The sequence below is a fragment of the Penicillium robsamsonii genome (assembly GCF_028829455.1).
Source record: "Penicillium robsamsonii strain IBT 29466 chromosome Unknown utg000004l_segment0_segment0, whole genome shotgun sequence".
NCBI lineage: Eukaryota > Fungi > Ascomycota > Eurotiomycetes > Eurotiales > Aspergillaceae > Penicillium > Penicillium robsamsonii.
In genome coordinates, this window is record NW_026643222.1 from 506,885 (window position 1) to 532,570 (window position 25,686).

A 25,686-nucleotide genomic window follows, 5' to 3' on the forward strand; every position below is an offset into this window, starting at 1 on the left:
AAAACCCGTCCTCCAATATATATCCAAGAAATAAAACTCCCATATATCATACATCCCAGAAATCATCGCATATTGTGGATCATATATGCATCCACAAACGTCCATAAACGCATGACTTAAGAGACAGGCCGATGGCACTCTGAGCAAATAAGCTTCTGCTTCCCATCCCTCCCCTTGACACTGCGGAAATTGGTCCCATGACAATTATCACACTTGAGCACGTCTTCCTCTGCATCATCAGTCGAAGTCGTACACTCACTGCTCAGCACGCTAGTACCAGAACTCATCCCGCGCTCGCGCGACGGGATTCTATCCGGCTTGAGGAAGTCATTCGAGTTACGGGACTGCATGGCCAACGCATCGTGCGTGATCTTACTCCAGTACGCGTAGCTGCGGTCGCCCTGTAGCAAGAGCGGATTGTCTGGTGCTTTGTTGCTGGTTAGGAGGTCTGGGGATGAGGCAATTTTTGAGGGTTGGGCTTTGGGGCTTGGGGCGTTTGCATCGTTGTTATTTCCGTTTAGCCGGCTCTTCTCTCCGCTTTGTAGGCGCGGCGATGGGGGTGGGGATGTAGTGATGATAGATACTGATTCGTGTGGGCCGACACTTGATGGTCGGGAGGAGGCTAGTCTGGACATTGCTGGGCGGTGTTGCGGGGATGGACTGCGGGTTTGGAGGCCGGAGCGGGATCCTTCGGTGCTGGAGCGGTGGCGGATGACGGAGTTGCGCCATGAGACGATGCGCTCGGAGGGGGTTTTGTGGGTGGATTCTTTTCCAATTGAGGAGGCGGCGCTGCGGCGGGCGGAGTTGGAGCGGCCTAGGATCCGTCGTGAGATGGTGGAGTTTGTGTCCCAGTTTTCGTAGCGTCGTTTTTGGTACGCGCAGTCTTGTCGGAGGACTTTGATCTTGCCGGAGTAGTCGGCGACCACGATGATTTCTCCACCTGGATGTTTGGATCGCGCGAGGTACGAGGGTGATTCGTGGGCCATTTTGCTGATGATGGATAGGCGAGGTGCTGATGCAGAGCGCTTATGGGGTTTTCCATTTTCGTTGCCTGGGCCTGTTGGCTCCGGACCCATTAGAGCTACCGGAGGTGGGTTGCAGATGTCATAGATTGGATCTTCTGATAGGGCCAGGACCTGTTTCGTTTGGATCGGCGCCATGATTGCGGCTGTTACCATGGCGGACTGTGTCTCGAATACCTCCACCGGCTGCTTTTCAGAATCTTGTTGCGCAGACTGAACTGGCCACACGTATGCCCTGCGATCCTCACTTCCACATATGATGTACTTGCCATCGTTGGTGAATGTAGCTCTAATTTGGCTGCAGGTGTTCTCGTTACCGCGAAATTTAGCCTCCAACGATCGAGAATGGAAGTCATACAGCCTGATGCGGGAGTCGTTGCTAGTAACCAGTAGCTTGATATCACTATCGATATCATCTTTACTATCGTCCCTGGGAACCGTCATTGTATCAATTCCAGTGATTTTGCTACCCTTGGAATTGCGCCCACGGGCCGATCGTACATGGATCTGGGCTGATACCTTTAGGCCCTCAGTATCATAGACGCTAAGCATGCCATTCAAACATCCGGCAATGGAGTATCGGCCATCTGGGGTAAATGCCACGGCAGTAATCATATCGGGCACGGCAGTCACAAAAGCCACGCTCTTATCCGGGATACTCCAGAGTCGCAATTTCGTATCGAGAGATCCAGCAAGGAAGAAGCGGTCGTCACGCGGGTGGAATTGAATTGAGGTCACAAAATCACTGTGCTGGAAACAGCAAAGACATTCCGGTCGAGAAACGTGCCATAGTCGCACTGTTTTGTCCATTGACGAGGAGAGAAGGAAGTTATTCTGGTCCACAAGTTAGCACGGCCGTTCCCATCTAGTTGAATGTTTGAGTATGCATACTTTACTCCAACTCAGGTCCAATATACTTCCCGTGTGTCCCTCATACACCTGAACGGGCTCCGGCTGGAACACAGGCGCCTTCAAACCGGAACTATCTCGTGCGTCTACGGGTGTTGCCTCTTCCCCGTTGGCATCCTCGCGCTCCTCGGGTGTAGCGATAACAGCCCACACTCGAACCTTCCGGTCCTGGCCAGCGGCCGCGAGATATTTACCATCTTTCGAAACCATAAGTGCCCAGATGGCCTTTCCGATGTGATCACCATTCTGCAAGACCGAGGACGTAGATATCCGTCTATCTGCGGGTTTGGGCGGTGGGCCGCTGCCCTCCAGTTCCTGGGCCAGAAACACGCGATTGAACGTCTTGTCCTTTTTGTAATGGGCTCGCACCTTTAGGTATTTGGACGGAGGAGGGTGTCGAGGTATAAACCCAATTAGATGCGAAGTGTCAACGGACATGCGGTGCGCCTCAGAATCTGACGTTTCATCGTCCGCCTCAACCGGCTGGTCTTTTTTCTTGTTTCCAATGATTCGACTGAGAAAGGAAACACCTTTTCTGTAGTTGAGAAGAGTAAATCGCAGGTCAGTCGCTTGTATTATAAGAGTGTTTGGTTGCGAGAATCCTGGGGATGGGTCTTCTCAAGTGGACCATGTGAGGGAGGCGCAAAGAAAACCCCGACACACGTTTCGGCGACGCAAACAGTCGGCGCAACTGGTCCCAAGACAAAGTCTAAAAACTCACTTCTTCTCTTTGGGGTGTTTTGAGGTAGGCGATGAATCGTTCCGGGCCAGGCTTTTCTCTGGCGGGCTGTACTCGGAGCCAACAGCCTCTGCTTCATATGAGGCACTCCCCAGTAATTTCAGGGGAATGGACTTTTGGGTATTGGTGCGTTGGATGATGTGCTACAACAGAGCACGGCCCTCCTGTCAGCTTGGCTCCTGCATGTCCGTATATGTATGTTGATGCGGGTTGTACAAAGTAAAGCACATGATGGGATGTGTCGATTCGGCGCAAGTCTGCGACTGAGAGCTTACCTGCGATAACGGATCTATGGCATTTAACTCGGGCTTCTCGTGTAGAATATTCGAGGTCGAATCTCGCAACGAGCTACCAATGCCCGATCGTCGGGGATTCCGGGCATCTTGAAGACTATGAGTCGAGCCCGATGCGACATCCGATGTGGCCGAACCTAAACAGTTCCGTCAGCCTCTGGGTCATTGACGTGGTTATTTCTGTTCTTTTTGGCGCGTGATAGGGGACAGTCCACCGGGCGGGTAGCGCATGGCGCATTGGAGTTCTCTAGGCCAGGCCAGATTCAAATCGCAAGAAGATTCGAAATTCAAAATCCAAGATTGCGACTTACCGGGGAATGTCGAGGTTCCGAGAGGGGTCAAATCGGCCGCGGGGGTCGCAACTCGTAATTGGAGATTGTTTCCCTCCATGTGTTCACATGCACGATCGCATGGGGGGTGGTATATCAAGAAGTACACAAATGCAAATGTACACGAGACTTAAGAAAGAAAGAAAAGTGAAGCGGCAAATACCGGATAGCAGATGACATCAAATTGGGGGCGATGGTGGAGACCCTCGTTGCTTATTTGCTCGGAGATATAAAAGTATAAAATATAGAATCTAAAATGGATAGAATCTAGAATGTATAGAATATATAGAATTTAGACTAAATGCGCGATTGAAGCTTTCTCGCTCGGTCCTTTGCAATATCACACATTCCCTTCGAAGTCAGTATAATGGCGACTCAACGATAAGAAAACATTACCTGAATGGTCTCTTCAATCTCTTTATCCGCATCAGCGCGGTCAATGCGCTGGCGCATTTCGACCATAATCACCTCACGACTGCGACCATTAACAAATGTACTATAACTCTCGAGTCAGCATATATAGATCACTGCGCAAGAAACGTGGACCTACACAAACCGCAAACCCGGAAACTTCGCTTCGTATTCCGCATTCAGTGTTCGTAACTTCTCCGCCTGTTCCGCTGCGCCTTCATTCAATTGGGCTTGTTCCTTTTTGCTCAGCTCGCTCAGATGTTCTGGGTTGGCTGGGGCCCGACCAAGACGTGGATGCGATCCCAAAATACCAAAGAGCACGTCATGGTCAGTAGGTGAATTCGGGGCTGAGAGTGCAGACATGCGACCCCCGACGGCATCGATGAGGTTGGTGTATGAAGAGAAGGTCTGGTTGGCCAGCACGGGGATCATCAGTCGGTGGAGCTCTGGAGATGGTTCGAAGAGGGTATCGAGTACCCGAAGCTGGGTCTCTTGGGGCAGGGAAGGGATCGTCGATGGCGGGGGAGGTCCATGGTGTGTTGAATATGATATGAATATATGAAAAGGGAATGTGTTGGAATATAAGTAGAGATGTTGAGTTTCGTTCGGAGTACGCCGAGGCGGAGAACAGCGGGAATATGTTGGACTTCAAGGATACATTTATCTAAACGATTGTAACTACGTAGTTACATATATTGTAACTAACGTATTTCACCACCGAGTGGCCACAACCACCGAGTGGCCACCCCACCCAAAACGCGTCAATTAATTTAATCCCTTCTTCTTCAACCACCCACTATGCCACCAATTCGCTCTCAAAGCTCGAAAAATTCAATTGAGCAAGAGGGTAGGCTTTTATTAGCTATCCAGGCTTTTAAAAATGGAGATATCAGTAATATTACTCTCGCTGCTCGCACTTTCAATGTGCCGCGTTCAACTCTCCGCCGCCGCCTTAGCGGCGTCAAGACCGCGCGACTTCTCGCGCTAATTCGCATAAATTGACAGAACTTGAAGAGGAATCTCTTGAAAAATGGATTATCTCTATGGATTCTCGTGGAGCAGCCCCCCGGCCCTCTTCCGTACGAGAAATGGCGGATCTTCTTCTTCAACAACGTGGAACTACCCCGGTTCTTTCGGTCGGCGAAAATTGGGTTACGAAATTCGTGAAACGACATCCTCTCCTCTCCTCCCGATTCTCGAAACGGTATAATTACGAGCGTGCGAAATGCGAAGACCCTAAAATCATTGGGGAGTGGTTTAATCTGGTTCAAAAGACGATCCTTCAATTTGGAATCGACCCCGATGACGTTTATAACTTTGACGAGACCGGTTTCGCGTTAGGATTAACCGCGACCGCGAAGGTTATTACGAGAAGTGATATAACCGGTCGGCGTAAGACTTTACAACCTGGAACTCGCGAGTGGGTGACAGTAATTGAATGTACGGGTGCTTCTGGCTGGGTGCTTCCTCCGTGTGTGATTTTTAAAGGCAAAGTCTTCCTCGAATCTTGGTTTAAAAGCGTCCCGAATGACTGGCGCTTTGAAGTAAGCCCTAACGGTTGGACTTCGGATGAAATTGGACTTCGTTGGCTCGAAAAGCTCTTTATTCCTTCGACTTCTTCGCGTACGAAGGGGAGGTATCGGCTTCTAGTACTCGACGGTCACGGAAGCCATTTAACACCGAAGTTCGACGAAATCTGCGAACAAAATGGTATTATACCAATTTGTATGCCTCCGCATTCCTCTCACCTTTTACAACCTCTCGATATCGGCTGTTTTGCGGTACTAAAACGTGCGTACGGTCGGTTTGTTGAATTCAAAATGCGGAGTGGGATAAATCATGTCGATAAACTTGACTTCCTCGAAGCATACCCACTTATACGAATTGAAGCTTTTAAATCAGAGACTATTAAAAATAGCTTCGGAGCAGCTGGTTTAATACCTTTTGCACCCGATCGAGTGATTTCAAAGCTTGATATTCGTCTTCGAACCCCGACCCCCCCTCCGAGCCGGGGTAGTGATTGGGACCCAAAAACCCCTTCGAACTACGTCCAATTACAAAAACAAGCTTCGTCAATTAAAGCATTGCTTCGTATAAGATCAAGGAGCCCTCCAAGTCCTCTCAATTCCGCTATAAACCAGGTTTTAAAGGCGTGCCAGATCACTATGCAATCCGCCGCACTTCTTGAGAAAGAAGTAAGCGATTTACGCGCCGCCAACGAGAAGCAGAAGCAAAAGCGCACTCGATCCCGAAGGCAGATACCCGCCGAAGAAGGCCTCTCAGTTCAAGAAGCATCTGCATTAATTATGCAGCAACTGGAAGCAACTGAAGCACCTTCCCCCGCCGCCGGCATACCTAGAGAATCGGGTTTACAACCACGTACAAAGCCCCCCCGGGGATGTGGAATATGCAGATTGCCAGGGCATAGAAGAGAAACATGTCCAGATAGACCAATTAGTTAGTTGAATTAATTTAATGGAGTTTTGGTTGAGAAAAATGCATTTAAATTTAATATGTAGGGTTGGGGTGGCCACTCGGTGGTTGTGGCCACTCGGTGGTGAAATACGTTAACTATTGTATATATTTAGTGTGTTTCATATCTTTAGTTTAACGAACTCCTTTACCCCAACATATTCCCCATCTCGAGTTCGAGTACAATCCCATTGAGCTCGTTCTAGATAAAACGTACACATAAAAAAGGATTCAAATTCAATTGACTATATCCTACAGTCTCTTTTTTTTAAGGGGATAATCAAAGGTGGAGTCAAAAGGAGATGGCCCCCTGAGAAGAGTTCGCCTAAACCAACTCTGTTTTCATGAAACCGCCAAATCCGCACGGCCTTGATTGGGCTCGCGATCTTAAGATCCAAGTCGATTAGTTTACCCATTTTCTTCTTCCCATTACATTCGGCTTTGCGCCTCACGTTCTCCATGCGGCTCACGCCATGTCTTTGAATGGGCTCGATACTCCCCCCGTCCTCGAAGCCTACCAAAGTGCCCTGGCCGACGCGGGCGGGTGGTGAGTTTACCCCTTTCGCAGTGTTTCAACTGCGATAGATTGCACAGTCACTGACCCTATGTTTCAGGTTTCTACTACATTATGTTGCAAGAGATGAGGTTGCCCTTCACGAACGAGGCACCGGCGGGGTGCCCGAAATCAGGAATGCCATCGACGGCTACGAGGAATGCTCGCCGCTCTATGGCTTTCTTCAATACCGGCGCAGAAAAGTGATCATCCGGTACATGCCGGAGGGATTATCCCGGCTCATACTCGGTATGTCCAATTGCCTTTCTAGAGAAATTTGTCTAATCTGTCCCAGCTCGAAGCAATGTCCAATTCCAGTCCGTCACCGACAAGTTCACCCCCAACGACACCGTACTTCCTCTGTCCAAGGCCTCCGATCTCACCGAAAGCGCCTTGTCCTCCGCCTGTCTCCTCCATACCGCTTCAACCTCAATCACCTCTTCTTCGAGCTCGCTTCGCCGCCGCCGGCTGATGGAAATCACGGAAGATGCCGAGGAAAATGGCACGAAGGATGAAGCGCCGATACCAATCCCCCCTCCCCAGTCGGAAGCCCGACGCAGACCAAGGAGCGTCAAGTCAGAAGCTACCCTAGTGCCGTCGCCCATCGAACCCCCTGTGGAACCGGAACTACCTCCGACATCACCGGAAAGCGAAAAAGCCTCAATTGATCTCATGCCACCTCCATCCCGGGCGAGCTCCAGAGCTACAATCTCTCGAGGGAGTCCAATCGAACCACAATCCGCAACAATGTCCCCCAGGTCCATAAAATCAGATCGCTCCCGCTCCAGCTCCAGGTACCGAACTATTTTGGATGAATTCCCCCGTCCTTCAGAAGAGGCCCGGTTGTCTACTCAGTCCAGTCGCCCTTCGCTCCAAGATTTGGAACGGGCCGCGGGATACACCCCAAAGGTTAAGCTGGGACCCCGACCGTCCGTGGATAGCAGTGGAAGGCCACGTACAGCAGGCAGTGCTCGAAATTTAGACCAGCGCCCCGTGGCATCCCTACCGACAAATATGCGCACTTCTTCCGTGCGGAAGCAGAACGGTGACGTGCCCCGCCCTCGATCTCAGGGGAGCACTTTTGCAAATAAGCCCACTAGTCGCGTTCCGCCAGTCCCACCTTTGCTGGTCCCACCCCCCTCTATTCCTATTTCAAGACCTCAACTTTCCCCTGGCGCCAAATCTCTTGGAGCGTTGTCGACCTCCTCGGGATTGACTCCTGAGAAAGAACGTTTGATGAAGGCTTTGCAGCAAAGAAGGAAGAATCTGGCCAAGCGTGCGGAGGAAACGAACAAGAAGCAAGTCTCCGAGGAAGAGGTTAAACCAGTAAAGGATATTCCTAAGGATCTGGAAGACGATAAAGAGAATCTCATTCAGATTCACTATCCTGACGCTGAAATGATGATGTCTGAGCCTGAGACAATTCAACAAGACCGACAGTTCCTTTCGGCAAATTCACCCATACCTCCTGAGCCTGCCCCTGAGCTTGTTCCCGAGTCTATCCTTGAACCTGCCTTCGTGCCTGTTCGTGATTCCACTCTGGAGCTTGCCCCCAAACCCGCTCCTGAGACCATTATTGAACCCGCTTCTGAGTCTGTCGTTGAGGCAGTCGCTGAGCCCATTCCTGAACTTGTTTTTGAGCCTGTTGTTGACTCAATTGCTGAGCCCAGTCGCGAACTGGCTCCTGAGCCCGTTGGCCCATCTCCTGCGGCTGTCCTCGAACTAGTCGCCGAGCCAATTGCTGAGTCTGCTGTGACTCCTGAGCCCGAGCAGCCTTCTGAGCCTCTCGAGACCGACTCAGAACCGATTGTCGACCTTCCTCTTGCCAATGCCGAGGATGGGCAATCCTCATCTGCGGACACAAATACCGACAATCCCATCCCAACCGATCGCGCTGCTACACCTTCAGAAACTGTCAAGGCGGAAATAATACAGACGCCCCCTGAGGATGAAACACGCACTGAGCACGAGGACCCCGCAATGCCCAGTCTCGCCCCACCTACCTTTAATCTTGACGTTCCACCTGAAAATGAGCCTTCGGACGCTCCGCGGCCTGATCCAAACGTCCCCGACACACAACTCAAAAATCCCCCAGTTGCGTATGTGCCAACTGACGAGCCTTCTGAGGTGCCTATCTCAGCAGAGGCCCTTCAGGCGGTTCCCCTCCCCTCCGCTCCCTCTATTACCTCTCCAGAAAGCACTGGCGTAGAAACCCCAGCTGCTCCCGTTTTCGTCTCAATTGAGGTAGATGAGCCGACCCCTGATCATCCGATTGCTGAGCAAGCCGAGCGTTTCCCCCTGGATCAGAGACGCAAGGTCCGTCTGGAGCCTATTCAAGTGCCTACCCCAGACTACTCGGACGACGACAACCTCCTTTCCGACGATTCATTCATGGAGGAATTAACCTCAGCTACTGTCCAGGAGGCCAGACCGGTATCCGTGAAATCTCCCAATGTCGGCGATCACGCTTGGAGGAATTCACGGGCCGTCTCGAGCCCGTTCTCTATGGGATCACCGTCGCGTATGCATGCTCTCGCAGTGGGCCGGTCCATTTCTAGCCCCCACTCGGAAAATGGCCCTCCTACACCGGTACTCATGGCCAAGAAGATCAACGTGTCCTCTGGGATTTCCAGTCGTATCAAGGCGCTTGAAAAGTTTTCCAGCCGGGAAGGCACTCCCTTGGGCGCGAGTCCGGCTTTGAGTGGGCCATCGGCCGCCTCTTCTTTCGAGAACCATCGCAAGCGCGCATCTATCTCGGTTCCCAGTGGAAATCACGACACTCCATCAAGCACGTTTCATTCTGCTCACATCCCCAACGGCTTTTCCCGTGCGTCGAGCATGAGTCGGCACGATCGTCGGGTGTCTGTGGATGTTACCCGCCCTGCTAACTCTGTTTCTGTGACGGCTCGTATCTTGCGCGATGCAGATACCTCCCCTGGTTCTTCTGGACTTGAGCCCTCGGAGTCTGATGTCCTCAACCTCCAGGCTAGTCCTTTGACTGTGGAGCACGAGACATCCGAGGCACCACTCCCTCAGGTCTCATCTATCGAGCCTACCAGTCTTCCCCAGGACCGAAGCATGTCTGTATCATCTACTACATCTAGTCGCCAAGCGACATCTCGCCCCGGCAGCCGCACTAGTAGCCGTCCTGGAAGCCGACCTTCTCTCCCCTCGCGCTCTAGGACTGACGACAGCATTCAATCTGCCTCTCCCACACCCGAAGATAAGAAGACATCTCGCACCTCGCGACTCATGCGCCGCGTGTCATCGATCACATCCAACTCCCGCCGCAGCATTATCGGAGCCCTTAGCTCACCTGTCAAGGAAGAGGAGCATGTTCCCACCTTAACAAATGGGTCTAGTAAGGGTCCAGGATCGACTAGATCGCGTACTTCAGAGCCCATTGACATTGGTGAGGTGAATGTCCAGTTTCCAGAAACTCTCCTGTGGAAGCGTCGGGTCATGCGCATCGATGATGAGGGATACGTTGTTCTCACGCCTGGCACCAATGATGCCGCCACCCGGAGCATGACTAAACGCTACCACCTCACCGAGTTCCGCACTCCTTGTCTTCCCGATGAAGACATGCAGGAATTGCCCAACAGCATCTTGCTTGACTTCTTAGATGGAAATACGCTCCAGTGTGCTTGTGAATCCAGACAGGGACAAGCTTCTGCGCTTCAGAGTAAGATTCCACTTCTTTGAAATCGGAGAATAAATAGCTAATCATCTACAGCTCTCGTCGAGGCTCACAGTGCCCACCAGCAATAACCCTCATATTGGATCAAAGGACAGGACTTCTCACACCGATAGTCCTGCCTTCCATTTTCATTCTCTTCTAGGCTTTATCGCCCACCCTTTTTTTTTCCTTTCCCGCTACACGCATCGTTGCTAAACTTCCTTCGAGATCTATTTCCTATCTCTTCTACAATCCTCTCTGTATCTCTATCTCTTTTCATTTCTTTATCTCTCAATCTGGTGTGTATGTGTTGTGATCTATGTGGCATGTTCTTGGTATACCCCGAGTCAAAAGAGCTTCTCCTCTTTTTCTTTTCCTTTACCTCTTCTCTCAATACCAATCTACTGTTCTTCGACATGTACAGACAGACAGACAGTATTTCTTTGCCCCTCCTTTTGCTCGCTTTTCTTATTGATTCATCTTGCATACACACTCCATGCCTTTGCATAGAGTGTTGGTGTTCTATTCAATGCACTGTGTTCTCTTCTCTTGAGTTCTAGAACTCTTATATTCTAATCTGTCTTCTAATTGATATCGTGCATACTAAAGTTGGAATTTGTATTTGAAAGGTTTCTTTGGTTCTACCTACTTTGGGCAGGGGTATCAAGTGGAAGAAATATAAGCCCAATCCGAAACAATCATCATCAGCAAAGCAAAGTGTCCGTCAAGCCTCTATGGCTGTCATGTCTAGCAAATTCGTTCCGTAGGAGATATCCTTCTAACACCCATGTCTTTCCAGGGTTATTTCCACCGGTGATGAGTAAAGCTTGGAATGTGGGTATCTCTGTCGGCAAGGAAAATGGTTAGAGTGTTGACAGCTGGGAATGGGAAGTAATTTGATAACTCACTTGAAAGGAGAGTTCTGTATGAGTGTGTGTGGCGCTGTGTTCTAGTCCCGTCCACTGGTTCTGTCGTCTCTTGTAATTGTCAAAGTCCAGGGATGTGAGCGTTTGACGGTTCAACCGTATTTCCAATTTTCAATTTCCGATGAATGTCATGGCACATAATGATCGTTAATATCAGGATGAATAGATCAGGTGTAGCCGTTCGCAAGATCTTCAAGCTCCTGATCTTCATCATCCTCTTCGTCCTCGTCAATATGCTCTTCTAACCCCCCGGTCTCTGGAATAGATGTCTCTTCATTCAGCGGGTCTTCACCGTTCTGAGCCGTGTCATTTTCTTTACTTGCAGAATAGAACTCTGGGAATGCAGCGCGCATTTGTAGAACATGTGCATCAACGACGTATTGCATGAGATTGTTGACGGGGAAAGAAGAATGCATGCGTTTCTCCGATTCCATCAGCTCGACCTTCATCTGCGTCTCCCACTCGTGCTCTCCAGCATGGTCACCAATAAGCTTCTTGCGCTCGATTATGTCGGTGGTTAAAATCACCTTCTCGCATCCCGGCATGCGGCATGTCCAGGTACCAGATGTCTCGTCGATGGATTCTTCAATTTCCTGTGATGTATCTGGAGTCGGATCCCGCTCTGGAGTCAAAAGCTTCTGGTTTGCTGGCGACAAAGATACAGGAGGAGTCTGGAGTTTATCTTTTTTGACATTGTCCTTGAACAGGCTCTTCATAAGAGAGGAGCCGGGGCCGCTCGAGGAGGCTGCCAAGAACGAGCGAGTTCGAGGCTTTGTGGCTGTGAATGGATCTCTGATTAATTCATGGCCACGGATTTTGCTGGGTGTATCGATCTCGTCGATTTCATCGTTGTCCTCTTGGTCTTCCTCGTCGTTGGATTCGACTGTCTGCTGGTTTGTGGAAGCATTGCGGTTTCGCTTGCCAGTCACCTTATTGGAGACTGTGTGAACCTTTGGACGTAGCACGGACTTTTGAGTCCGGCTGTAGCGTTCATCGTCGCTGGATTCTTCCTGCGAATCCAGGGGGTTTAAGAGTGCAGCTGGCAGGGGGGCTGATTTCGTGGATGCATGTGTAAGTTCCCTATGTATGACATAGCGAGGCCATCTAAAGTCCTCTTCATCCATCATTTCTAGCACAGCGGTTGCTCTGATGGCAATGATCTTCTGGGCATCTTCATTGCTGAAAGAGAATCGTTGTGCCAAGCGTTCTCCCAGGAGGTCAATATGCAGGCGACGTTTTGCCAAGTGACCTTCTTCTCTGAGGTCCTTGAGTAACTGATAGATGGCGTCGGATTGTGATTTTGAGATTGCCGCAGGCTGATGCCGAGGAGTTGCCACTTCTGGTTCGTGTTGAGATTCGGGCTCGCTTTCCTCAGAGGGTGAAAGCTCCTCCATCAGCCTATTGTAGTCATCCTAGACTTATTATCAGTACCTTCATAGGCTACTGTAAACGGGAGTACTTCTTTACTCACATTAAATTGGCGACGTAGATGGACGAAGACATTTGTCTTCTTCCATTCCACATCTGCATCACCTTGAATCATGCAGCGAAGTAAGAAAGCAGCATGTAGCGCAAAGACTTCAGCTGACTGTTCTCGGGTCTCACATGAGCCATATGTGTGGTAAATGTACTAAGGGCGGATGAATATTAGGCCTCGGTTTATATATAGCGCATAATACAGAGCCGAAAGACTCACTTGTTCACAGAGATTTCTAAAAGAGGGATTGATCTGTTTCTTTCCTTGCCGATGCTTATCGACCAGGAAATACAGCATGTCAATGGCCTGGACCATGCGATTGTATGTGGGTGTGAAACCCTTGGCGGGGGAAATGATGTCGTACCAGCCCGCCTTACCAGCAACCCAGAGCTCAATGCTCTTATCTTCAGTTTGGCCGTAGGCGTAGTGTGTGACCTCATCAATAATAATGCGCTTAGGGGGGTTGTCCGGGTTGAGCACTAGTGAGCGAGTGACTGGTCAGCAAGCTGCTTGATAAATGCGCATTGATACAACGATACACACCTAAGTGTTCCTGGTCCTCACGAAGCGGCTCTAGGCAGCCGATCACCTGCACTGGGTTCTGTTCCGTGGCGTCCAGTAGATTTGCATATAGCATCTTCCCAGGCTTTAGGACCTTCACATCGGTTAGGCCGAACTCCCACCAATCATTCTCATCGGTGATAGAGGGATCGGTGGGAGCTAGGACGGTTTCTTCACGGGATGTCATGGTGGAATTGGCATGGTGGGTTTTGACGACGTCGAAATATTGATAGTGAGGTAATGTTAAGTAACCGAGAATATGAGAGCGAGAAGAAGGTGACTGGGAATGGAAGCTTGTAGCTGTCAACAGTCGAAGTCATCGATCACCAGTAAATTACGGATACACCCAGTTACCCGCAATAATTAGTTACATGGAGTTTCTGCCTAATTTATCGGGACTTAATGCATGTCACGTGTATGCATAATTACATAAGAATTTAAAGTTACTGTCCACGGATCCACGGGTCTGATCTAAATTAAACTCCGATCTGGATATTCTCGGACGTTTGAAAGGCTACCTGCATATCTATGTGTATTAGATCTTGGTGCCAAGCGTGGGGTACAAAGGGATTTTTGGGCTTCAATTCAGGCTTCCCTGAAATGACAACAAATTGAAAGACCGAAGCCATCCCTCTCGAGTGTCAGGATCGTCGACTCTGGTATGGGGTTGAGGACCTATCTATTTTCTTAGAAAAGGTTGGCTGTATAATCTCTTCATTCATAAAATATTTCAGCAGTGTAGTACTCCACAGTCTAAGCATCAGACTATTAGTCTTTAGATCTGGTCCAAGTCAGGAGAGCGTTTCTTGTTGTTCGAGAGCAATATTACGTAGGATGAACGATATCAACTTCGCTGTGCAAACGTTCAGGTACTAGTGATCTTTCTTGCTAGTGTCATTTTGAGAAATGGAAGGTCAGACTGTCCTGGACTCAGTTTCATCAATTCTAGGATTGTCCTATGTATCGATTGAGTAGGAGGTACTGATGGTTACTAGCCCTGGAGCTAGAAAGGGCCAGAGATCCCACGTCAGTAACTATTGTATATCGATATTTCCTGATGGCAGATTCTAAATCTCTTCCGCACAGAGCCATGTTTAGGTTGGAGATGGAAGAACCTTGTCAAGTGGAAGCTAGGCTGTTGCATCCCAACAGACGAGGAATGCGTTAGTTGTCACAGCTACCGGTTAGACGCTTATGCGTTTAGTCATTGTATAAAATCAAAATAGTCCACGGCTATAGTACAGAGTATCAGAGCGAGTAAATTATGAATCACTGTAGTCATCGTGTAGTGTAGAATGTCAAGTCATGGATTACGGCAATGTCTTGAGTTGCCCTAATTATTTTGGTAGGAATTGAGTTACAATCTTGGCTTTCACTTTATGTCTCTGTTTTTTTGTTCTCGTGATGTTATAAGAGAAAAGAGAATATGAAAAACGACATCTATAGGGACATCAAAGAGATCAAAAAAGATGCCTTCATATTGTACCTGAAAAGAACACTAGAGTAATACCGAAGCCTTTCATCTATATAATACTGTAATATCTATACATATTCTCATTAATTATCAAGAATTCTGCATATAAATTATACCAAAATCATAGGACAATCGCCTTGTCGTGGTCATAAAGAACTGCCGTAAAGGCGGGAGCCAATCTCAACCAAAATCACTTTTTTCCATTTTGGTTCACCTCCCATCCCCCAGATGCCATTCCCTCCAGGTTTTCGACTTTTTCGCAAAACAATGTCTGGCGAGAAGATCCTTGAAGGCGTATTCGGTAAGCTTGAATCCTACTAAAGCAAGACTTTGATCTCTAACTTCTCCGATAGCCGTCCACAAGCCGCAAGGCGTTACCTCCGCCGACGTGATCCGCACTTTGCAGAAACACTTCAACCCCTCCAAGACATTCAGACCATGGTTAGACGAGGAACGCGCCCGCCGCGACCGTGAGAGCCAATTCCAGCGCAAGCGCCGTCGCCACCAACGCCTCGACGTGAAGATCGGCCACGGCGGAACCTTAGACCCGCTCGCGACAGGCGTGCTCATCACCGGAATTGGCAAGGGCACAAAGTCCCTCCAGGATTTCCTGGCCTGCACCAAGAGCTACGAAACAATTGTGACCTTCGGCGCGGAGACGGATACCTACGACCGTCTTGGAAAAATCGTGCGTCGCGCGCCCTACGAACATATCACGCGCGAAGCTGTTGAGAAGGCGCTGGAACAGTTCCGCGGGAAAATCATGCAGAAGCCGCCTATTTTCTCTGCTTTGCGGGTGAACGGAAAGAAGTTGTACGAATATGCGCGCGAGGGCAAGATGCCGCCGATTGAGATTAAGCACCGGCCCGTTGAGGTCTTGAACATGGAGATTGTGGAGTGGTACGAGCCCGGCACGCACGAGTACAAATGGCCCGAGGAGGAGATGACTGGGGATGAGAAGGCTGTTGCTGAGAAGCTTCTTGATCAGGAAGCCTCGGTGTCTGAGCCATCGGCTGAAGGTGAAGCTGCGACCCAAGTCCCCGAAGCTTCTTCCACCAAGCGGAAGTCGCCACCCCCGGCGGATGAGGTGAAGGATGATAGTGCGGATGCTGCTAAGAAGCAAAAGGTGTCTGAGACTGAAGCCGCGCCTGTAGCACCTGAGTCTACGGCCCCCGAACCTGCAACCACAGAGGTCCCTGTTGCTCCTGCAGAGGAGCCCAAGCCCCAGCCTCCGGCGGTGAAGATCAAGATGACTGTCACCTCGGGCTTCTATGTCCGCTCGCTGGCACATGATCTGGGCAAGGCTGTTGGTAGCTGTGCTCTGATGAGCGAGCTAGTGCGCAGTCGTCAGGGTGACTATGAACTCTCCCCTGACAGAGTTCTGGAGTACAAGGACCTTGAGGCCGGCGAAGAGGTCTGGGGACCGAAGGTAGAGAAGTTCTTGTCAGAGTGGGAGGAGAAGAGAGCTACCAAGGCTGAAGCTGAAGCAGCTCAATAGACTGTAAAGGCTCTAAAATGATACAGCATTTGTATATAGACTTGCTATCTGTAATATCAACCCTTGAATTCAACATACTATGTATCATATCTTGTCTTTTCAGTGTAGTCTATCTCGGTATGTAGCGTGTGATAGCTACAACTCGAAATATTTCTTATGGCTCACTATTGGCGCTTTTATAATTCATCTATAGCTACAGGGTCTTGCCTTCACAATTGATAGAGATGATAAATGAAAACTGCCATTTTTTGGTTATCCAGACCCAAGCGAGAAAAAATAATTACATGATGCACGATACAAATGCAATATCACAACAGAACCCATCACGTCAAAACGATTAGTTGCGTCCCTTGGCTTGGACTCTCTTGCTCTTACCGGGTCGCTTTGCGCCACCCTTCATCTTCTTAACGGAAAAGTTGCTCAGATCACCACTGGATGCGGCATCACCGCTCTTAGCATGGCGCTTCTTGCCTCCGAATCCGAACTTGGCGTCCTTCTTCTGGCGCTTGTTGCCACCGGGGCCATCGCCACGGCTACGCTTCTTGTCGGGCTGGGTAGCCTCGTCAATGGCAATGTCGAACATATCATTGGCGTCATCGGTAGGAGCAGAGCCATCAGCCTTGCGCTCTGTGTGAAAAATCAGGTTAGCGAATACAAAATTCATAGAAAGATATCAAGAGCAAAACAAAGTGAAGACATACTCTTCTTGAGGGTGTTGATCTTCTCCAACATCTCGCGCTTCTCCTTGTGTCTCTGCTGCAACTTGGAGTTCTGGACCTGCTTGCCGAACTTCTTAAGATCACGCTGGCGGCGCGCCTCGGCAGAAGCCTTCTTGCTGGCAGCCTCTTCGTAAAGCTTCTTCTTGATCAAGGCCATGTGCTCGTCGTTCTTCACCATCTCCGCGAAGTAATCACCCGGCCGCGTGAAGGGAACGCCTTCCTTCTTCAGCAGACCACGGGCCTGGGTAGCAGCAACCTGGCAGACCTTGTAGAAGGCCAATTCACGGTTCAAATCGTCATTGGCATCTTCGATCTCGATCGGCTCTTTCGAGACTAGGGAGTTGTGCTCTGAGAATGGGGTCTGGGGGCCGATGAAAGAAATGCGCTTGAGGGCGGAGAGGATAGCGGCAGAGTTGTTGATTGTCAAACGTTGGTGGGGAACAACATCCTCGCGCTCGTCTTCATCGAGGTCGGAGAGTGGGATGTCTTCTTCCTCTTCCTCTTCCTCTTCCTCCTCATCTTCCATCTCCTCGTCCTGGTCGGCCTCTTCCTCTTCTTCCTCTTCGGCGTCAGAGCTGGTGACCTTCTCGTCCTCCTCCTCCTTCTTCTCGTCCTCCACGACCTTGTCCTCGGGAGCGGCGGAAGTCTTCTTGGCCTTCTTTTTTTCTGCGGCCTTGATCAATTTCTTCTGCTTCTCGGCGTCGAAATCACGGCCCTTGTGGGCATCGAGAGCCTGGAGTAACTTGCTGCGTTTGACCATTGTTGCTTTCTGTTAAAATACAAAGACAAATTTGTATTTTGGGTAATGTGAAAGGAATTGAAAAGAGGAAAGCAACTTGCTATCAAACCCGCATCAGAGAATCCACGGGATTTTTTTGAAATCGCGCTAGTCCTGATCTGGCTAGCCCCACAGATAAGCCCACACTAGTCCACACATAGCAATATCTCGGAAATACATATGATCCGCTTCCTTATCGTGCCCACCGCCCTGTCAACTGTCTTCGACTCTACATACCTCCAAACAGTTCTGTAGCAGAGAGTGCATAGGTAGTCTCACAATGGCCGACGATTCCAAATCTCCTTCTCCGGAAAAGCTCTCTCCCCTACCAGAGGGCGAGTCTCTTCTATCCCAACCGGTACATACCTTCTACAAGCTCCAAACCCCACTTATCGCTCTTACTAAATGCCCTCAGAACTCTGATGCCCAAGGCCAGCTCGCCGCAGCTGTGGACGATCTACTCAATGAACTTCAAAGCAAATTCGACGCTGTCTCTACGGAGATGTTTGGCAAACGTGAGTCCCTGCCTCAATCGTCCTCCACCGTCGCCATCAATACATCTTCATGCCTGCGACTGCGAACTAACCTATGTTTATGCGCAGTGGATGACATGACCAAGCGCCTTGATGAGCTAGAGGCGTCTCTAACTGCAGCTGCGGAGGCTGGAGCCACGAGTCCGACAAAATAAATATGAACGCCTTTTATCCACACTCCGACTTTGTGCATTCTTTTTCACGTGGCGTTTTTGGCGAGAGAGAAATGAGCGCTGTATTTTTTGGCCTGTCCAGCTCTGCTGGATCCCTGTACCAATAGCCCAACACATACTTTACTTGTGGTATGCATGATGCTTTCTGTGAGCGTGCATTGAATGGCCGCATGGCATGAGCACACTGGCTTGAGTCTGGGCTTGATACTTAATGCTTTTACGATCCCATAGATACCCCACAATCAAACGAGGATACTCGTGCAGAATAACCATGTTTCTTTATTGACTTTTGTGGATCTAGTTCATAATCACATAGGCATTGGTGAGAAGGTAAGAGACACCAAGGTTCGTACTCAATTCGTAAAATATACAGCATCAAGCCAATACTTTCGTTTACAATTCAATACATTTCCATCGAATCCATGCTTTATAGCTGTCCCGGTCCTCACTCTAGATTCACAGTGACTAGAGCCCTAAGCCAAAAATCCAAAATGGAAAAACACAAAGATCTAGAAATAGCAATGACAAAAAACTTAAAGCTCATCATGCTTCTCCTCGCCAACAAAGCGGCTGAGAATGTTGCTGCGAGAGAGGATGTCATCCAGTTTCTCGGGGGCCGAGCCACCCTTAGCCAGGATCTTGCGGAGACGAGTGAGCTCCTTATCAGCGTAGCCCTCGTTCTTGCTCAGCTTCTCCGCAGCCTTGACATAGTACTCAGCGTACTTGTCAGAAAGACCCTCGGCAGCCTTCTTAACCTCAATCACCAGCTTGTCGAACTTCTTCGCCGCGACGTTCTCAGTAACAATCTCGTCCAGAGCGGCGATGGTGCCGGCCAAGCTGTTAAGACCGCCACCGACGGCACGGTGTGTACCAGCCTTCTCGTTGATGAACTTGACAAAGGCCTCCTCGGAACGTGGGCCGGAGTACGGCTCGGGCTCGGTCGAGCCCTTGGGGAAGAACTTGATGGTAGGGAATCCGGTAATACCCTGTTCCTTGGAGAGGGCACGGGAGTTCTCAGCTTCAGCGTCGACCTTGGCGATAACAACGCCGGACTCGAGGGCGAAGTCGTTGGCGAGGGTTTCCCAGGTAGGAGCGAGGGTCTTGCAGTCTGAAAGGACGGAGCAATTAGTAAATATCCATGAGTAGAGACCAAACTAGACCAGAAACAGGTCAATCAGGGAATAAACTCACGTCCACACCACGGCGCGGTGAAAGCGACCAGCACATCCTTATCGCCACCAACAACAGTCTTGAAAGAAGCATCATTCAGCATCTCAACCTTGCTAACCTCCTTCTGCGCGGCACGAGGCTTGATGCCGGTCTTCTCGGTGATGAAGGCAGACAAGCTCTCGAGGTCACGAGCGCCCTTGTACTCCTCGGGCTTATCGCTCTTTCCATCGAACCACTTGACAGTAGGGAAGCCCTGAATACCGAAGCGCTTGCCGAGCGAGCGGTTCTCGTCGGCGTCAACCTTGGCGATGGTGACCTTGTCTTCGGCGAAGATGAAGGTCTGCGCAAGCTCTTCGTAAATGGGGGCAAGGGTCTTGCAGTGGCCGCACCAGGGAGCGAAGAATTCGACCAGTGCGGGCTTGCCGGTCAGGACGACTTCGTCGAAGTTGGTGGGGAGTAAGTCTTTCACTACGGAGCCTGCAGTAGCGAAGCCGCTGAGGGCTGAGAGGGCTCCGACGAGCAGGAAGCTCAAGCGTGCCATTGTATATATGGATTTGTGTGTGAGTGTACCGGGTGGAAGTAGTTCACAAAGCAATGTGGATGACGGAGTTAAAGCTCGGGGGAGGCGATGACAAACAAAGCCGAAGAGGCCACTTGGTGCCTCCACAGCTCTGCAGATCACCTCCATCTACTTCCAAGCTACGATATATACACCTATGCTAGGTTTTTATTATTCTGCTTTTGGGTGGTATCGAGTTTCTTTTTTTTTTCTTTTGTTTTGTCTGCTGCTATCTGGGTAGTTAGTAATACACTGGAGATTTGTCGGTATCGCATTTCCTTGGGCATCGGAGCTGTTGGCATTAAACTTCAATTGCAAGCGATTAACTCAAACCAGAATCCCCGCGGTGGTTGATTGGTGTTGGCAAAGCTTGCCCATATCATCGTCTCTCTGCCAGCCATTTGTTTGCGTCTTCCCAGAACTTTGCTTCCTTGAGCTCCTTGCCCGTACTCTGTGTTCCTGCGTAAACCTATCGTGAAAATCAGCTTTTGGTCGGTAAATAATATTCAACATCAGGCAATACGAACCGCATCCCACAGCTTGAATGCCAAATCCAAGTTTCCAATAAAGCTCTCGCTGTGTTGGAACCATTCCTTGCCCTTCGCCTTCACATCCGCTCGAGCCTCAGGCGATGTCGGATTTGCCTGTAGTGGCAGATCGTCGAGGTAAGTCCGAACTGCGATTCCAAGTCCACAGTCGTTATCATCAATAAACGGAAGCCTAGGAGAATAGGTTAGAACAACAGTCCAGATCCAGCGTCGCTAGTCTAAAAGGAACATACTTGATAGCCATCTCAGTCCAGTCGTTGCGGTCCCGATCAGCGTCGCCACTGAGCAGCAGACTAGCCAGTACCACCTCGATCAGATTCCTCAGTGCAGAGCGCACCTCGGAAATCAAAGAGCGGTAGCAAAGAAGCTGACGGCTCAGAGGTCCAGAATATCCAATGCTCTTGTGCTGAAGCTTGGCAACGCATGCAACACGCGAAACCAGCATATTGAAGATCTTGTCGTCTTCGGATCCTCTCATAGGACCGCCAGATACATGTGAAAACCAGGACTTAGTGTTGAGGAGACCCAGGCGGATCATCTCAATAGCAATGAATATAGATTCCTCGAGGTTATCCGAAGGTTCGATGCCTGATAATGCCTGCACTAGACACTGGCCCCACGGAGTGAGCTTGTGCTTGTCGTCGACGTATCCACGCAGTTGCAGGAAGCGCCACATAACATTAGATAAGATATCCTCCTGCGATGAAAGGACCTTTGGAAGCTGTTAGTTAAAGTAATGTCAAACCTATGGGTAAACTCACAGGGGTTTCTTTATTAGCAAATGACTTAGACACAAAGTCAGAGTCCATTAAGCTCTGGACAGCAAACTTAAAGGATCCGCGAGGCGCCTGGAGCTTCTTGATACTTTCGGGGAATTGTTCTCCGTGGATCTTCCAAGGATGGATGGTGTCCTTGACTGACGGGATGCCCTTGAGGTTGATCGTCCGCTCCGAGTTCTCATCGAACCATGGGCGGATCCGAATGACTTTCGTTTGGTAGAATCGGTGAAGCGAGTTTGCTAGGAGACAAATAGACTGGGTGCGGACGGGTGTCAAAATGTCACCCACGAGCTGGCGGTAAATCTCAGTGTCTTCGGCACCCAGCGGCAGCGAGATACGAACTTCGCCAGTTGTGAGGAAATTGGGTACATCAGCTCCGATTATACCTTTAGAGAGATAGAAGTACAGCTCCTCCGGGAGGCGCTGCCCGATAAGCTCATGCAGATCCGACGAGGTATTGTCTGGATCCATAGGACCCACTCGACCTTCCACGTCAATATAGACATGGTGCTTCACAATCATATACGCTCGCTTATACAGGTCTGCGTATTGAAGCTCCTGCATACGACGATCCTCTTCAAATTGGGCGCACAGTGTCAATGCACTGCGTCCAGCTGCATTGAACATCGGCAACGCATCACGAATGGTGGGGCTCTTGCCGGGGTAAGCAGGGTTCTCAAAAAGTGGGAGGGATCGCAGAAAGGGGGAGCCCAGTAGTAAACAGAAGTCCAGGAATTGTTCATTGGAAAGTCGACCCAGCTCCTCCTGACAGGTTTGCTTCGTGATCCAGAAGAATTGCGCGGGCTCGGTGTCGATACGGGTGACTAGCTTGTCAATGTCAAACAAGAGGGCTTCGGAGGGGGCAAAAACAGCGTCAACCACGGGATTGCTACCACGAGCGAGGTAAGAGAGCTATTCCGAGAAATTGGTCAGCACTTATCAATCCAACCATGGCGGATAGGGTAGCCACTCACCTGAGCCGCGGCGCTGTAGGGCGCTACGATGAATTCGACTCCGTTTTGGGTCAAAATTCGTTGCAGGAACTTGAAGAGGGTCTCCGGGGGTGGGGTGCCTGGGGATTCGGTTGTGTCAGCGATTATTGGGAAGCTCTGCTGTGCGCAATGGAAACGATAAAGGCTCGCGAGGTCCACCACCGGGGAGATATGAAGATAAGGATAGTAAGTGATCATACCAGCACTGCTGAAAGCATCGACCACCTGATCTGCCTGTTGCTGGTCGTAAAGGTCCCAAGCTTGTTCGAATGAGCGCGGCGCTGCAGGCTGGGTGCGCTGCTCCTTCTTGCCGAATTCCAAACCATTGAAGACGAAGATCGTGGCGACACCAAGGTTCTTGAAAATCTGCAGTTCTTTCTCGATGTTGGTCCTCAGGGCGAATGGGAATCCACCGAGTGCGCCTAGAAGCGCTTCCCGGGTTGACTGGTTCACGAGGTGTTGGTTGATGTAGTGCGACGCATCGATGCCAACAACGGCACCCTTCAATGCTGAGAGAGGGAGGGACTGGGTGCGGCCAACGACCCATTCATCGAGAGGACGGACTAGTCAAGATAAAAAGATTAGCTGGTGCGATTGTGGATTGTGGAGCTGTGTTGCGTACTCGGCATGGTTCTGGAGCTGTCTGTCACGGGCTGAAAGCACGGCAACGCCGGGCTTTGATGCCCGAAGGGGGAAACAAGAGGTTATAACAAAGGTAAGAGATCAAAAGCTCCGTGTTCCGGATATGATGAATCGGAGCTGGGATTGTTTGGATTTTCGGAATGGGGGAGAGCGAGATCACGAGGGGGGGGGGGGGGAAGGCGGAGTTTGGAGTTGGCCCTTTTGTTTTTTTGCCTTTTAACGCATCACATCAGTGTCGCTTGTTTCAACCACTTCTTTTTTAGTTTTTGATGGTCTGGTATATGCTTTGGTTATTTCATGTTCAGCTGCCTAGATTCATGTTTCTTGTTTATCTGTCGAATGTACGGCTTATAATGAAGTCATCCCTATATTTAAATAGAAACACAACAGTCCCACAAATCCACAAATCCACAAATCCACAATATAGTGTATATTATAGAAGGTCTATAACTGTTTTCTATATTGTCGACAGTATCTTATTACTAAATATCTTAGAAGATCAAAATCTAGCCCAAGATGTATAAGCGGGGACAATGACACATCGGCGGGGTTGGCCATTCTTCAGGTCGGATATCGCCTGAGCTCGGAAACCCAACTAACCTATTAAACAAAAAATTGGATTGGCTGGATTCAATTTGGTTATCGTGATATTGAAGATATACGATATCACATGTCCACTATTTTAACATCAACTATATATTCAACTACCGTTTAACCCTAACTTTCGAGCATCCCATTTCTATCTACTCTTCAAAATGGCAGACACTACAGTCCCAATTGAGCTTCCTGTCATTGACATCTCCAATCCCCATGATCCCGCCGTGGGCAAGGCCATGCTAGATGCAGCTGCAAAGTATGGCTTTCTCTATGTCAACAGCAAAGGAACGGATTTCACCGTGAAGGATGTGGACCATGCGTTCGGATTGGTAGGACCTGCCCGATTGATTGATATATATATATGCACGACATCTAATCGTTCATATAGTCAAAGAAGTTCTTTGCATCCCCCACAGAGGAGAAGGAGATATGCCGGATCCAGCAGAATGTTTGTAATAAGACCGAAGGCAAACGAACAAACACATCCAACATTTGAATCTAACTCCGAGACCCATAGAACCATGGCTGGTCTGGAATGCACACAGAAACCCTCGACCCCGAGCATCAACGGGTAGGTCATTGGCTCTGACTCACCAGTTCCCTGGCATGAAGTACGAAGACTAACGATAGACATGACAAATTGATAGACTGGCGACTTCAAAGAGTATGAACCAGTCATATCCTCAAGCCTTGAAATACCTCTAGCCATGAACTAACCACCCAACCAGAGCCATGAACTTCGGCGACTTCAAAGACGGCAAAGCCCAACAGCCTCTACCACCATCCCTAAGCCCCCACGAAGCAGAGATCAGCGACTTCGGCGAACTCTGCAACAAAACCTGCACCCGAATCCTTACTCTGCTAGCCTTAGGTCTAGAGGTATGTAACCCAATCAGATCTATATATCCACCGGTGGCATAATCCCCACAACTATATAATATATACCAACCAACCAACCTTAGATCCCAGAAAACTTCTTCACAACCCGCCACGACCCAACCACAGGCACAACCGGCAGCATCCTCCGGTACCTCTACTATCCCTCAATATTCTCACCAACAACAGCAGCCTACAAGCACGACAAGGACGTGCGAGCCGGCGCACACTCCGACTACGGCAGCATAACCCTTCTCTTCCAGCGTCCGGGCCAGCCAGGTCTCGAGATCCTGACTCCAGAGGGCAGTTGGGCGCCCGTTCCCATCGTGCCGGGTACCGCAGCTGAAGCCGAGGGATATCCGTTCCCGCCCATCTTAGTGAATATCGGGGATTTGCTGAGTTACTGGACGGATGGGCTGTTGAAGTCGACGGTGCATCGTGTTGTGTTCCCGCTTGCTGAGCAGCGGAACCCGAATCCGCAGGATCGGTATACGTTGGTTTATTTCTGTCATCCGGTCGACGAGACAGAGTTAGTGCCTGTTCCTAGCGGGATTGTTAGTGCGCATCGGGAGCGGACTGGGGGTGTTCCTGCTGATGGGAAGGTTGGGTTTGGGGGTGGAGCGGGGCATTTGGTGCCTGGGAAGAGGCCTTTGACGGCGCATGAACATCTCATGTCGAGGTTGGAGGCTACGTATGGGTTCACTAAAGATGAGTGAGGGTCCATATCTATATAGTGAAGTGGGAATCAGAGGATTTCGATGTTCGGCGCTCTGCTAAGCCTGGATACCGACTGAAGGTAGGTTACGGATGATTGAGTGAATGTGAAGAGTCATTCGCGAGACTGGGAATAGATTGTAAACGCCTATGCCGTTGTGGCAAAGTGCAAAGGCACAAAAAGACAGTTCCTCCGGACATAAATCAGAATCATAGATGGGATCTGCACCAAAATGAAATGCTTCAGATGACCATAACACGGC

The 25,686-nt window shown here is 49.9% G+C and overlaps 9 protein-coding genes across 9 annotated transcripts; 4 read left to right on the plus strand and 5 right to left on the minus strand.

Annotated features, from left to right (window-relative positions):
- Positions 1-116: 116 nt before the first annotated feature.
- N7447_007682 (Oxo-4-hydroxy-4-carboxy-5-ureidoimidazoline decarboxylase) lies at positions 117-4,135 on the minus strand (the record flags this gene model as incomplete). The annotated part of the gene is made up of 7 exons (XM_057231944.1): positions 117-1,856; positions 1,914-2,466; positions 2,653-2,813; positions 2,946-3,100; positions 3,275-3,347; positions 3,689-3,788; positions 3,843-4,135. 7 exons carry the CDS (start codon positions 4,133-4,135, stop codon positions 117-119), a joined length of 3,075 nt encoding a protein of 1,024 aa, XP_057083709.1.
- A 2,513-nt stretch (positions 4,136-6,648) lies between these two features.
- On the plus strand, positions 6,649-10,505 carry N7447_007683 (uncharacterized protein; the record flags this gene model as incomplete). Its single annotated transcript, XM_057231945.1, has 4 exons — positions 6,649-6,722; positions 6,790-6,977; positions 7,024-10,413; positions 10,465-10,505. The coding sequence occupies 4 exons, from the start codon at positions 6,649-6,651 to the stop codon at positions 10,497-10,499; spliced, it is 3,687 nt and encodes a 1,228-aa protein (XP_057083710.1). The 3' UTR covers positions 10,500-10,505.
- A 995-nt stretch (positions 10,506-11,500) lies between these two features.
- On the minus strand, positions 11,501-13,558 carry N7447_007684 (uncharacterized protein; the record flags this gene model as incomplete). Its single annotated transcript, XM_057231946.1, has 4 exons — positions 11,501-12,745; positions 12,805-12,963; positions 13,030-13,289; positions 13,354-13,558. The coding sequence occupies 4 exons, from the start codon at positions 13,556-13,558 to the stop codon at positions 11,501-11,503; spliced, it is 1,869 nt and encodes a 622-aa protein (XP_057083711.1).
- A 1,514-nt stretch (positions 13,559-15,072) lies between these two features.
- Positions 15,073-16,343, plus strand: N7447_007685 (pseudouridine synthase PUS4; the record flags this gene model as incomplete). Its single annotated transcript, XM_057231947.1, has 2 exons — positions 15,073-15,146; positions 15,199-16,343. The coding sequence occupies exons 1-2, from the start codon at positions 15,074-15,076 to the stop codon at positions 16,341-16,343; spliced, it is 1,218 nt and encodes a 405-aa protein (XP_057083712.1). The 5' UTR covers position 15,073.
- A 337-nt stretch (positions 16,344-16,680) lies between these two features.
- On the minus strand, positions 16,681-17,822 carry N7447_007686 (EBP2 family rRNA-processing protein; the record flags this gene model as incomplete). Its single annotated transcript, XM_057231948.1, has 2 exons — positions 16,681-16,970; positions 17,045-17,822. The coding sequence occupies 2 exons, from the start codon at positions 17,820-17,822 to the stop codon at positions 16,681-16,683; spliced, it is 1,068 nt and encodes a 355-aa protein (XP_057083713.1).
- Positions 17,823-18,120: 298 nt separating this feature from the next.
- On the plus strand, positions 18,121-18,528 carry N7447_007687 (heat shock factor-binding 1 family protein; the record flags this gene model as incomplete). The annotated part of the gene is made up of 3 exons (XM_057231949.1): positions 18,121-18,198; positions 18,256-18,355; positions 18,443-18,528. The coding sequence occupies 3 exons, from the start codon at positions 18,121-18,123 to the stop codon at positions 18,526-18,528; spliced, it is 264 nt and encodes an 87-aa protein (XP_057083714.1).
- Positions 18,529-19,079: 551 nt separating this feature from the next.
- N7447_007688 (protein disulfide isomerase family protein) lies at positions 19,080-20,257 on the minus strand (the record flags this gene model as incomplete). The annotated part of the gene is made up of 2 exons (XM_057231950.1): positions 19,080-19,654; positions 19,738-20,257. The coding sequence occupies 2 exons, from the start codon at positions 20,255-20,257 to the stop codon at positions 19,080-19,082; spliced, it is 1,095 nt and encodes a 364-aa protein (XP_057083715.1).
- Positions 20,258-20,654: 397 nt separating this feature from the next.
- N7447_007689 (MKT1 family protein) lies at positions 20,655-23,223 on the minus strand (the record flags this gene model as incomplete). Its single annotated transcript, XM_057231951.1, has 6 exons — positions 20,655-20,744; positions 20,803-20,995; positions 21,057-21,535; positions 21,585-22,514; positions 22,577-23,157; positions 23,217-23,223. The coding sequence occupies 6 exons, from the start codon at positions 23,221-23,223 to the stop codon at positions 20,655-20,657; spliced, it is 2,280 nt and encodes a 759-aa protein (XP_057083716.1).
- Positions 23,224-23,991: 768 nt separating this feature from the next.
- Positions 23,992-25,425, plus strand: N7447_007690 (uncharacterized protein; the record flags this gene model as incomplete). Its single annotated transcript, XM_057231952.1, has 6 exons — positions 23,992-24,162; positions 24,222-24,281; positions 24,351-24,404; positions 24,481-24,497; positions 24,562-24,712; positions 24,796-25,425. 6 exons carry the CDS (start codon positions 23,992-23,994, stop codon positions 25,423-25,425), a joined length of 1,083 nt encoding a protein of 360 aa, XP_057083717.1.
- Between the last annotated feature and the right edge of the window lie 261 nt (positions 25,426-25,686).